Source organism: Dromaius novaehollandiae, chromosome 3 (genome assembly GCF_036370855.1).
Source record: "Dromaius novaehollandiae isolate bDroNov1 chromosome 3, bDroNov1.hap1, whole genome shotgun sequence".
Lineage (NCBI taxonomy): Eukaryota > Metazoa > Chordata > Aves > Casuariiformes > Dromaiidae > Dromaius > Dromaius novaehollandiae.
The window spans coordinates 6541358-6554959 of record NC_088100.1 but is presented as its reverse complement, the minus strand read 5'-3'; the positions used below and the strand labels follow the sequence as shown (position 1 = coordinate 6554959).

The 13602-nt window shown below is 47.5% G+C and overlaps 1 protein-coding gene across 4 annotated transcripts in view; it reads right to left on the bottom strand.

Annotated features, from left to right (window-relative positions):
• The window catches only part of RUNX2 (RUNX family transcription factor 2), a 213828-nt gene that overhangs the window by 141573 nt on the left and 58653 nt on the right, over nucleotides 1-13602 (bottom strand). For all 4 annotated transcript variants that reach the window (XM_064508305.1, XM_064508304.1, XM_064508307.1 and 1 more), the window contains exons 3-4: nucleotides 8075-8364; nucleotides 2220-2376 (exon numbers count right to left, since the gene is read on the bottom strand). In XM_064508305.1, the coding sequence (XP_064364375.1) occupies nucleotides 2220-2376; nucleotides 8075-8364 (447 nt within the window). The remainder of the gene's footprint in view (nucleotides 1-2219; nucleotides 2377-8074; nucleotides 8365-13602) is intronic.

Genomic DNA, 13602 nt, shown 5'->3' with positions numbered 1-13602 from the left:
TTCTGCATTCATATGAAGAGCGCTGGCTACTTATTCTTACGAATCCAGCAAGGTGCTTGAGCAAAATTACGTAAAACAAAAAATGTGCAGCTTCTGTCAGCTAGCAACATTAATATGTATAAAAATCAAGTCTCTCGACTGAGCCATGAGAAGCAAGGAGAAAAACGTGGGAGAGAGAGGAGGTGAAGTGGTAAGCTGATGATTCAGACTTCACAATCAAATTTAGAGATACAGAGATCAAAGAGCAAGCTGTTTAGAAAGATGTAAATCTGAAGTCAGGAACAGGTGTGGATTAGTTTCTCGCCACCGAGAAATGATTTCTTTCTTACTTTATTTTTCCTGTTCCACTTCAAGACGTGTATCTACTGATATTTGTCTAAGTAAGTAGCTTTCTCACTTCTGTTTGCAACTACTGCTTTCCTCCCTGCTATTTTAAGCAGGGTTTTAAAAATCTATCATCAATGATATCTCTTTCTCCTTTTTTCTCTCTCTCTCTCGCCCTTCTCTGTTCTAAGTCTGGAAGACAAGTCTGGACCAATTTCTCCATCCTGCCTCTGGCAGCAGAATGCAGCATTTCAGATCCTCCACCGAGTCCCGGCTGCTTCAAAGGAAAAGCCCTACTTTCTTCCGTTAAGATCATAAGGAATATAGGGGGAGGGGGTCAGCTCTGTTTGGACATAATTACACTTCATCAAAAGAAGCTTTCTTCATCTTCCATGCGTGAAAAGTCTGCAAGCAGTTAAGTCTGTCTTTTTTCTTCCCCCCCCTCTTTTTTTTTAAATATAAAAATTGCTATTTGGGAAAGTAGCCAAAACTCAGAAAGCCAATATAGTAAAACAGTGCACACCCTTTGTTTTTCTTTGAAGTCTCTTAAATAAATATGTTGAGGGTTTGAAAAGTACACTATCGCTTTTCCATAGATTTTACCCAGATTGATCAGAGAAAAAAATCTATTCCAAGTCTGCTAGACACAAATATAAATTAAATTACTGGCTCCAAATTTGAGAAGTTTTGTGTTTGTGTGCATCTCTAGCTGTATCTACTGATCTTTAGGCCCTTTACTCCATTTCCTATGTTTCAATGAAAAGTATAGATCATTCGTTTCAAACGAGACTCACAGATGAGAGGTAGTACATCACATTTCAGTTCTTTTTCATCACTACTGAAATACTGATCTACTACTAAGCTTTCATTGGGAGGCAGCACCAGCGATGCAGCCAGAGAGCCCTCAAACCTCATCCATCAGCAGAATCACAAAGCAGACAGCTTCTTAAAAAAAAGGCAAGATAGATGGAAAAGAGGACTAACGCCTTGTCCAAAAGGGCAATGAGCTCCGCATTTATATTGCATTACTTTTGCGATATTTTCGCTTTATTTCAAGGTATTCTTTATGGTCAATAATCTCCACATTGGAAAAGATCACGAGAACTTTTGGCCAAGTCCCTGAAATAAAAAAAAAAAGTCACCGGGAGCCACACTTCCGGAATCGCCTTTGCAAAACATTGGTAATACGGCAAAGAATGTTGTCTGATTTAAACTATCGAAGAATTTGTCACAGGTTTAATTTTTTTTGGATGAATCCACTTTCTTTCCCTAAGATGAACTACAACCGCTTTCTATAGAATATTATTGTAAGACTGGCTTTATTGCTGATGTTCTGGCCCCGAGCGTTTCTCTGTTTTTCTCCATACAGGGCTATTTAAAAAAAAAAAAAGAAAAAAATACCTCAAATACGTAAAGGAAGAATATTTAGGCTGAATCAACAGCTGATTTAACAGGCCTCTTTGAGCGAAAACTGAAGCGCCAGCTTCCCTCGAGCTAGCTGCTCAGTCGTCACCTCATATCTTAACGCAAGACGCTCGAAAAGGCCGTATTTTCACCCTCGCAACGATGACAGAGGCTTTTCCAGACTATAGGAAGCTCAGAAACAGCTGGAAGATGATTACAGCCCTCTAAACCTTCGAGCAAACAGAGAGTTACCCTCTTGGTCATCGGAAGTAAAGGTTAAATTTCATTCAAGCCAAAGCTTGCCATCAAGTCCTAAAAAGTTGGCCAGGTTACTAAAACGAAAAGGCCTAATTTTGCGGGTTACAGGGAGTTTGATGACGAAGGGTAGGGGGGTCGTTGGAAAGCTTTGCACCGCGCAAAGCGCATGCCCGCGCCATCATGGGGGACGCGGGCGGGACGCGGCGGGGACCCCGGGCAGCGCCATGGCCTACCTCTGCCGCTGCGGCCCACGAAGCGCAGGTCGTTAAACCGGGCCACTTGGTTCTTCATGACAGCCGAGGCGTTGCGCAGCTCGGCCGAGTAGTTCTCGTCGTTGCCAGCCATCACGGTGACCACCGTCCCGTCGGGCACCTCTCCTAAGGCCACCACCTGGGGAAACGGGAAGGCGACGGCAGCCGGTGAAGCCATGGCGAGGAGATGAGCGTCGCACTTCAACCACTGGCAAGGCCACGCCGCGCCACGGCTTGGAAGAGCAGGAATATACCCAAATCCCTCGCCGTTTCTACCAGTCTACACGGGCAGCTAAGACCTTTCCTACTATTCAGAGTAACTTACCCTCTCTCCTGCAACATGTATTACACTTTCTGTCATAAGCTCTGCTTGAAAGGTCTTTCCTGTAAATGCGGCACGTCTGAAACGAGTAATTGCAGGTCACGCCGTAATATTAATCGAGACGAGACACGAACGGTTCTGGATGGGCATGGAGAGCACCACGGGGCCCCGCGCATTGTGCAGTGTTTCTTTGAAATAGTAAAAAGTAATGGCAAAGGTATGCAAAATCTGAAGATATGATAGACTATATTACTGAAAATCACAGCTCAGTTTATATAAAAGAAAGAATAAAGCGAAGCTGAAACACCCTATAAAATGGTTTGCCTTGCTGCTTTTCTGTCTTTCAGCAAAATGCCAGATAATATCACCCAAAATGGAAAACTGAGCTCTGCCACTGACTGGTATGAGCTCTGCCTATCCTGGGAAGATTTTACTTTAAAGTGATTTTAATGTCTCTGGACAGCAAAATGCAAGAAGCACCTTTGCAGGTAAGATCTGAGCTCTTGGGACCTTGGGTCTGACAGCAAGCAGGTCCAAAGGCTTCGGAGCGAGGTGTAAAGAACGACCCCAGGCAAACAAGCACTATGTGCTGAACACAGGAGCTGACTCCAACCCTTAATAAATGGATATTGGCTTAAGCCCTAAAGCACGGGGCTTTAGACTGCGTCTAAAACACGCCCTCCCGGGTTCTGCTATGTGCTGTGATAGCTCTGGACAGGCTCGTGATGCCCCTCAGCATCCAGGGCAGTTGCAACCTATTCTTGGTGTATCTCCAGAAACAAAAATCATATCCACTCCTGAGGTGCAAAGAGACTGAGCAAAGGAGGAAGCACACGTCTGCCAGGGGCCTCCGGAGAGGGAGGGAGATCAGCGCAGCCCCAGCTTCCCTCCCCGCGCCTCCACGAGCAGGGAGGCGGCACGGGTCACACCGTGGTCGCCATCCACTCGCAACACCGGGGCACAACGGCGCTGGCTCAGCACGAGGAAAACTTCCCTGCCATCCTCAACTCTCGATGCCTTTACTTTTCACGGGTTTTATTCCTCCTCTTTCAACTTTCTCAGCTGACAGTGTCACTTGGATTTGTCGGCTTGACCATCAGCGTAAAACAGCACGTGCCACTCCTAAAGTCCCTGTGTCAACTGCGTCTAATCGAGAACTACAGCAGTACTAACATGCACTGTTTTCCCACAGTATGATACAATATCACCGAGACTGAAGGAAAAGTCAAACTGAAATCAGGAGCAAAAATGCAAGACTTTGCCCAACAGAAGAAAGTCTTGTTACATAAAAGCTCCTCTTTGCAATAGCAGCAAAAACATTCACCATACTTTTCTCCTTTTTTGCCACCACACCTCAGAAGACTGATGTACATATATGCACCGTCTAGCGAAAACCTCTGCAAAAGACATTTGAAACCCAGGGAAAAGCAGGGTATTCTGAGAACTTCGGAAAGTCACTTCACCTATTGAAAGACTGTTTGCATAAACCTGATGTGGCAGTTTTATGCCACGTATCAACTGAAAATTATTTACATTTTCTTAGAAAGAGGATTATAAGTGCACTGTAAAAAGAGTAGGGACTAAGTAAAATTTTAAAGATTAAAAGTAGCCACAGGGCAAGTTTCTTAGCTATTCTTTAAATACAAATATCTCTAGCACTTAAAAATATTTATTTTCCACATAAAACTATCTACACAGTTTGATTATTAAAATCAACCTTTGCCCTTTTTTGACTAAAGCAAAAAGGCACATGAAGTCAAATGAAGACAAAAACCAAAACAAATCCTGACAAGTTGGAAATAACGCTATATTTTTTTCTATAACACAATTCTCATCTGATCAAGCAACCTGTTTGCCCAGTTTCAGTCCAGTGGGATTTGAAATGGCCAAAGCATGTACCCTAAAGACAGAAGTTATAAACTAAGAAGGAAAAAATGCTATATAATAATACCAAATATTACGGCTTTCTGCACAGTAAAATGACTGTTTCAAAAAAAAAGCTAGTGTACATGCTAAATAGCTCCTCTCAAACACCCATGTCTATCACTTCAATAACTTTTTTTGCAAAATACTGAATTCAAACAGCTTTCTGAATGCAAAATATTCTGTATGGAGAATGTTGCTTCCAGAGATTGCCAAAAGAGCATCTGATACTATTAAAAATATTTTAATGTTCTATAACTTAAAGCAGAATAACTGATTTGCGCTACTTTTTTGTTTAAAAATATACATCTGGGCTGACAATTTATCCACCAGGTTTCAGCTTGAAGCTATTTAAAACAGCTGAGTTATAAACTCCGAAAACCGGGATTTGGAGTGGGAACGCTGACAGACTCTCAACTACTGTGGTGCTACTAGGGAGAGATTTTATACTTCTTTTTTTTTCCCCCTGCCTTTATGTCCACTAAAGCTCTTGGCTACTATCAGCATCATGCAAAATAACATACAGAAACGCTCGTAACAGCTAACATTGCAACTTGGGTCTTTACGACTTTCAGTAAAATCTCCCAGACTGAGACACAAACAGAGGGCCAAATTCTGACTACTGCTCTCAAATAAAGTCCCACCGGCTATTAAGAAATAGTAATAAGGGAATATGATTTGGACCCTGGTTCACAATATCCTTTTATGCCTGAATATTATTAGACAGCTGGAGCTATATTAATAGGCACATTGTTAATCCTGTTAAGCCACAAAAAGAGTTTGCATGAACAAACTTCTTAGTTAGTACACTCAACACAAACTCTGTCCCCAGCGCGTGTAAATATTAAAATTCAAATGCAATACCCATCCAACATTATTTTAAAAAGGTTATAATCAAAACCAGCACTGTTTACAACATACTTCCTTTCCTGTGTATGATTTATATCTGTTTTTTTAAATTAAAACAGCGCTATACTCAGAGTACTTTTTAACTGGAGATCTCTGCAAGAGAATTATGACATACTTAACACACCACTCAAAACATTATCATCAACATATTATTTATTGCCAATAAAACTTCAAAAAGAGTGTTGTCTGTGAGCTATTTTACTTTCAAGTTACTGTTTAACCCAGATTTCTATGGCCCAAATCTGTCTCTTTTTCTTTTTCAAAGATAATTCCCACTTTGTTATATCACGGTCAAGTGTTTCATTGTACGCTATACGCAGCTCCTTTGGTCTAAAAGCCCTGGACAGCTGCAGAGAAGTCAAATTTCAAAATTCATTTTCTAGCATAGGTCCAAGTTATTTCAACCAAATATCAAATTCATTCAGCAGGAAATAAGGGCTACATACACGACATATTTATACGAGAAAAAAAGTGCATGTTGGGCCCTGCACGTGGAAACAGGGATGCACCCAGAGCTGAAGGGTGCTGTAAACCCCAGGGGCCGTATGGACAACCCGATATTCCTGGTGCATCAGTAAGTCAGTCATAGCTATACCTCTCTGTCAGCTATCAAATATATCACTCAGAATCCCAGTATGTCCCAGAATATCCCAGTAAATCCCAGCACTCAATAATACTATCAATTCTAGGTAGAGTGTATACATATGTATAAATATAGATGAACATAAACAGATTGGGAAATGCTCCAATCCTTTTTCTGTCCTGTTATCACATGTGAAGTATTCTTATCTGTACTGATACCCTAAACATGTTAATACTTAGTTTAGGTCTTTCCTTTATTCTAATGAGCTGCAACTGTGGCCTTTCGAACCGCCGTGAGTGAGCAGCAGAGCACTTCAAATGGAAACAGCAGTGCAAGCACGATCGCGTAAGAAGCTCGCTTGACTTCTCTAATGAGTAACTATAACGTTGACTTAATCCAACACTGAATTAAATCATAATCGCAATCCGCCGACAGCTCCTCCTCCTGCCCCCGTGCATCCGAATTGCTGGGGTATCCACACCTCAGCATCCCCACGGCCTCTGCGGCCTCTGCCGCGAAGAAAAGCCCTGGACGCCCCAGTTTCCTACTCCCTCGACTTCGCCTTCGTGCCTGCCTGCTCCCCCGCGCCCCGAGCTGCAGCCGCTGCAACCCGCATCGCTATCGCTATTAAAAGCGAAGCTCCCACCGGCGCCAGCTGCTCACGAGCCGGTTCATTCAACTGCTTTGACCGATTCTCCCCCGCGCGGCCCGGGAATTGGGGAGTGGGGCTGGCAAGCGGGGAAGCTCTGCGGATGCCCCCGGGCGGGCTCGCGGGTGCCGAGGGGGAGCACCCGTGGGTGCTCGGCGGGCAGGTGCGCGGGGGCCACAATCCACGCCGGGAAACCCGGGGCGCCTTGCCAGGGGCGCCACGGAGGACAGGCCTGGCTTAAAAGCATGCTATTACTGTGTGTATAAATATATTAAAAAATAACAATAATAGCGTGCTTTTTCATATATATGCATATATATATATGTCTTTTTAGTGCACCTTCTGCCCAGCCGCTTCCTACTGCGTGGGGCAGGAGAAGCGAGGGGCCCGGCCCCCTGCACCCCTCGGGGCACCCCAGGCGCAGGTAAGCGGCAAGCCGGGGCCGAGGGGGGGCACCCACTCTGCGCCCCTACGGGATGGAGCGGGGTGAACGGCTCCTTCTGCCGGAGGGGGGAAGGTTTTGCTTTTCTTTTGGTGTTTTTTTTTCCCAAGGCCCCCCGGCAGCGCCCGGGCGGGGGGCATGCAAGGGAGCGGTGGTCCGCGGGAGGTGCGCGGCAGTGGGGGGGGGGCGATGGCCCGGGCATTGCCCGGGGCGGGGGGGGATAACGGGCTCGCTCCCAGGGGCAGCAGGCAGCGCGGAGCGAGGCACGGCAGATGTTGCAAGGGGGGCACCGGGCCGGGGGGCACAGAGGCGTTGCCGGGGGGGGGCACAGAAGCATTGCAACGGGCAGCACGGGAGGCATTGCAAGGGGGGGGCACAGAGGCACTGCACGATGGCGGGGAGCAGAGCAGACATTGGGGGGGGGGCGCAGGAGGCTTTGCAGGACGGGGGGGGCACAGGAGCCATTGCAGGACAGGAGGCACAGGAGGCTTTGCAGGACGGGGAGGGGGGGGGCACAAGAGCCATTGCAGGACAGGGGGCACAGGAGGCTTTGCAGGACGGGGGGGGGGCACAGGAGGCTTTGCAGGATGGGGGGCACAGCAGGCATTGCAGGATGGGGGGCACAGGAGAGTTTGCAGGACGGGGGGGGCACAGGAGCCATTACAGGATGGGAGGGGGGCACAGAAGACTTTGCAGGACAGGGGCACAGAGCAGGCATTGCAAGGGGGGGCACAGAAAGCATTGCAGGATGGAGGGGGTCACGGGAGACCTTGCAGGCCGAGGGAGGCGAGCAGGCATTGCGGGGGGGGGGGGGCACAGCAGGCATTGCAAGGGGGGAGCAGAGCAGGCATTGCAGGACGGGGGAGGCACAGGAGACTTTGCAAGACGGGGGGGGCACAGGAGACTTCGCAGGATGGGGGGCAGCGGAGACTTTGCAGGCCGGGGGGGTCAGCGGAGACTCGGCGGGCCGTGCGGGAGGCCGCGGGGGGGGGGGGCGGGGGGGGCTCACCTTGAAGGCCACCGGGAGGGTCTTGTTGCAGCGCCAGTGCGAGGGCAGCACGGAGCACAGGAAGTTGGGGCTGTCGGTGCGGACCAGCTCGGCGGGGTGGTCAGCGATGATCTCCACCATGGTGCGGTTGTCGTGGGGGCGCAGCCGGGGCACGGCGGCCGCCGCCTCCTGCTGCTGCTGCTGCTGCTGCTGCTGCTGCTGCTGGGCTACCACCACCGGGCTCACCTCGCTCATCTTGCCGGGCTGCAGGCTGCTGGAGGGGGGGCTGAACCTCCGGCTGGTGCTGGGATCTACGGGAATACGCATCACAACAGCCACAAGTTAGCGAATTGGGGGGCGGGGGGGGGGAAGAATCGCTGGAGGAGGCGTGTAGTGGGGGGTGGGGGTTGTAATAGAAAAAAAAAAAAACCCCAAAAGGGGTGAATGGAAAAGTGGAGGGGTGAGGAGAAGGGGCCAAAAAAAAAAAAAAAAAGAAAAATAGGCAAAAAGAAAAAATGCAGCAGCGGATTAAATGCACCAGGCAAAAAAAAAAAAAAAATCTCAGTCTGTTTGGTGGGGTTTTGGGTTTTCGCAGCGAGGCGGCCGGGGCGGGGGCGCTGCGCGGTGCCGGCGGCCCCTCAGCAGAGCGCGGCGGGCGGCTGCATGGTCCCGGCTTGCGCACAGCTGCGGGCGCCGCTTCTCCTCCTCCTTCCTTCCTTCGCGCCCGGGCTCTCGGCTCCTTTCCCTCCTTCTGCTCCTTCCCGCAAGTGCTTGAATTTCTTTCCCCTTTTTTCTTCTTTTTTTTTCTTCCTCCCCTCTCTCTCTCTTCCCCTCCCCGCCCGGCCTCTTTTCGGCTTTTCAGAAGTTGCCTGCGGAGCGGGCAGCCCGCGGCGGCGGCAGCAGCTTCCTGGGCTGCTGCCGTGTGCGGCCGCCAGCAGAGGAGCGTAACTTGCGAGGGGGGTGCGGAGGGAAGCGGTTTCCTCCGGAGGAGCCTTCCTCCTCCTCCCGGCGCACCGAGCGCGAACCCGCGGAGCGGCAGCCGCGCCGGAGCCTCCGCGGCCCCGAGCGGAGGCGGCGGCAGCGCCGGGGCGCCGCGGCGTCGCTCCCGGAGCCGCTCCGGGGCGCGGAGAGAGCCGCCGCGCTGGGCGAGCGAGCCGCGGAGGCACCGACTAACAGCTAAAACAGCGCATTGAAGCCGGTTCCTTGGGGAGGATCAGGATTTAGGAAAAGTTCGGATTTCCAAGGGGGGGGGGGGAATTAAAAAAAGCGGGGAGGATAGACCGGGGGGGGGGGGGGTAAAAAGCCCTTTTAGGCTGATTTCTAAAATATGCCCAAGTAAAATCGGGGAAAAGGCAGCCTTGGTGCAGTCCGGTCTTGTTAATTGAGTCGCTGCTGGATCCAAGTCCGTTGAGTTGAATAGGCGAACAAAAATCTGTCTTTTTTTCCGCCCTTGATGAACAGCAGCAGCAAAAAAAAAAAAAAAAAATCATTAAAATGTCGGTTTGTTTGAGTTATTTTTCTTTCTGAAAATCGGGTAAAAAACAACAAAAAAAACCAAACTTCTGTTGGGTCTCGAGAAGTTGAGGTCGGGGAAGATGAAGGAGCCGAAAAAAAAGCCACAGTTTTTTTGTCCTGAATGTGGTTTTTGGAGGCTGGGATTTCTAATGATTAGGTTTTTGTGGTTTATATATACAGGACTCTCTGGCTAAGGCGATCATTATGCTGATGAGAGTCAGCAGCACGTGGTGCTCCGGTCCTCATACTTCTGCAGCCTTCAAAATAAATAAAACAATGTGCATCCCCCACCGGAGCCGAAACTTTGCTCTAAGTCGATCTCAGCCACGGGGAGGGGGACGGAGACGGGCGGGGGGGAGCAGGAGATTGTCTCCGAGCTCGACTTCTCTCCGGGTTTTTTCCATTAACACTTTTTTCGCTTGTTTGTTAAAAAAAAAGAGGCATGAAAAATCTTGTTTGCAAAAAAAAAAAAAAAAAATCTGGTGCCAAAGCTTTTTTTTTTTTTTTTTTTTTTTTTGCTGAGTCTCCGGTAGTCTAAAGCCTAAAACATTTCCTTGAATGAATGAAAGCTATAAAACCCCCCTCAGACTATTAAGGTAAAGGGAGTCTGGTTTGTTTTCTCCCTTAAAAAAAAAAAAAAGAGAGAAAAAAAGGGCAGATCTTATTAAAAACAATTTACATACCCAATAGTAAAAAAGTGTAAACGCCTCCCAGCGTAGATAACAACCTATCACAACCCTCCCTCTAATTTCTAAGGCTTCACTTCGACTTGCTGCTTCCACCTTCTTGTAAAAAGTCGGCGCTGCGGGTGTGCTGCTTGCCCGCCGCCTGCGTGCGACTTGGCGCGTGGGGGGGGGGGATTTGGAGGGGGGGGTGGTATGTGCCCTCGTTATACGGCCTTTAAAACACATAACCGCGGGACTGTGCCCCCCTCCGCCGCCGCGGAAAAGCCGGGGTTGTCCCGCCCGCCTGCGTGAAAGCCCAAGCAGAGCCGAGCGCCCGCTGCCCCGTTGCGGGGGAGCCGCGCTGCGGGGGAGCCGCGCTGCGGGAGAGCCGCGTTGCGGAGGAGCCGCGCCGGCGCTGGCTCCGCGCCCGCGGAGCCTCCGCGGAGCCGCGGCGGCGGGAGGCGCCGCTGCCGCCCCCCTCGCTGCCCGGGCGCCGAGCGGGCTCCGCGTTCCGGTCGCCGGGGAGAGCTCGCGCTCCGCGCACCGAGCGCCGCGCCCGCCGCCGCCGCCTGCCTCCCGTCGTTTTCCCACGGCTACGGGGGGGATAGCAGCCCCCCCCACCGCCGCGCAGCCAGCTCTCTATATTTTCCCCTTTTGCTTCTTTTCGGGGGTTTTTCCTTGCTTCGGAAGCGACAGGCGCGCTGCACCCGCGGGGAGCAGCACAAGCGCTGCGCAGCTCTGCCGCGCCAGACCCCAGCGCCGAAAATGTGCGTTTTCCACAATCCTTGCGCTGAAATTACGATCACGGCTTTTCTGGCTTTTTCCCTCCTTTAGCTGGAGGGGAAATACATTCCGTGAGAGCAGGGGAAAGGTGTTAGAAAGCAGGCAAGAGGTTGTCTGACATCCAAACGCCTGACTATCCTGATTTATTTTATTTCAAACGAGAAGATACGCTTCCAGTTTTAATTCGTCGCCCTAAAAGTTTTACAGTTGCCTCTCTTCCTACTAAAATAAAATAAAAAATTAATTAGGATAAGCTAAAATAAGTTATTGGAAGCTACCGGTGTAAGGTCACTTAAAATAGTCTACGGTTATTTATAATGTACAAATAAAATTTTCCACTGAACGCCCTAACAAAGTTTCAGGTATCTGGCACAGCTGATTTTCAGTCTGCTAGCGAGAATATCTTTCTGCTGAACATTTACACATTTAACAGGAACTTACTATAGCCTGGAACAGATCACAGCTCAGAGCACTAGAATTTTATTTAAATGGTTATGGACAAATTAATAAAACTACCAGTAATGTTTATGGACTTGCATAAAGGCTGGATTGGATTTTTTAGGAATAGTAATTTACGTTATGATATATATAATCTGGAACTTTGGCTGGGATTTGGCTGAAGTTTAGAGCAACCCTGCTGCTCGGCTTTCCTCCGTTTTTATTTCAGAACTTCTCGGAATTTTAGCACTGGTTGCAAAACGAGTCGTATTTTAAGATTTTAGAGAATCGTCGGAGGTTAGAGCAAAAATGTGCTTGCACTGCAAAATACGTCTTAACAAACACCTTCAGATCCGCTTTATAAAACACGATTTTCATTAGTCCAGCTACTTTTCCTGCAATTTTGATTTTTACCTTCTTCATTTTTAACCATGCTAGGAGTTCAGCCATAATTATATTACTTTTTGCCAGAAAGGTAATGTTTTAAACAGCTTGGTGTTTGTTTACTGTTACATTTATAAAACTTGGGCCCGGCACTCTCCCGTTGCGAGCATCGTAGGCTCGAGATGAAAAATAATTGTCAAATTTGAAAGATTCCAACCTGGATGATGTTTCCTAAATAAACGGTTTTGGTGCCAGTTTGTTGGGCTGGAATGTGCTGTAAATACGAGGAATACTGAATTTATTTTGAGCTTCTATATATGTAAATAGACTTTGTGAAAAAGGAATAAATGAATGGCTTCCTTGGGTTTGTTATTGTATTGGATATTTTTAGTGTGACTACAGCAATGTCAGCAATTATTACTATAGTTAAGGTTTCACCAGCATTCTTCTTCCAAAAACCACCTCCTCAGGGTTGTTAATTCACTCATGAAAATGTGCATTGAGTCGCAAAACCTAACTAAGTTTAATTCTACCAAAGTTTTTGCCCAAACCTCCATTCATTTCAGTGGGAGCAAGATAAGGTCCAGTGTCTGTTGGCAGCACTTTACTTTCACTTTGGTTATAAGTTGACTGTTTGCCCAGCTATTCTTTGTTTTTCTTTTAAGTATGACAAATAGTAACTCTAGATTTGCACGTCTATTAAGTCTGCATGCGGCAATGGACTCTGTGACTACAACACTCTCAAACACGAAATCGTGGACCACTTTGATACGTCTAACTACTGCGTCCCTGTCTCACTGATTTATGGCCTAGATAAAAGAAGATTCTTTGTGTCCTGAAATTTGTCGAAAGCATTTCATATTTCAGCACCATGCACTGATTTTTTTTAGTGTTTATAGTCCCTGGTGCAAATGTAAGCACAGAAGCTTGAAAGACAGGATAGGAAGTGATTACATTGAAAAATTGATCTTCAGAATATTACTTTTTCCCATCGTATTTTCTAGTAGGAACTGAGGACCGAGAGTTGAGATTCTTGCGTTTCTATTTCAGGATTTGGTGCTGACTTGCTCCGTGTCCTCGGAAAGTTGCTCAGCATCTTTTGGTTTCGGTGTAAAGGGGGGTAATAACTTTTACCACATAATATGAGAGATAAAAAATGTATGCTAAGTTTCCTAAAGTCCAAAGATTAACAGGGCACTGCTAATGTGAAGTATACCAATAATACCAGAAGAAGAAATTCCGATTGCTAATAAGAAACCTGCTATGGTTGGCTTCTCCCAGGCACATGGTGAAATGCACATTATACAAACAACAGTGTAAATAGGTATTGAAGTCTGGATTTTTTTCTTAACAATTTATATTCTGCTTCTCTAATACAGACGGACTGCAAACCCAGGTCTCAGTCCTTCTGTGGGGTTCTCCCATTTCCCTCTCTGCCTGCAACCTCTTATGCCTTACTGGAATTCCATGTATTTCAATAAGGCTTAAAGCAGCAAATGACCATGTTGTCCTTGGGAAGGAAAAAATGTGGTCCTACTTGTCATCTTACAATAACTTTTTAAAGAGAAAGCTCGGCCTGTGTTTTCTGGCAGTAAAAATCTGAACGTGTAGAATGAATAGAAGAATTCTTGGCCTTTTTCAAGTAAATTATATATATATATATTTTGCTTGCAATGTTCAAACTAAAAACTAACTCTGCAAGTTGTTAGGGCCTCCATACTTAGGAACAAACTGGCTTTTCATGGCAGGATTGACTTTGTTCCT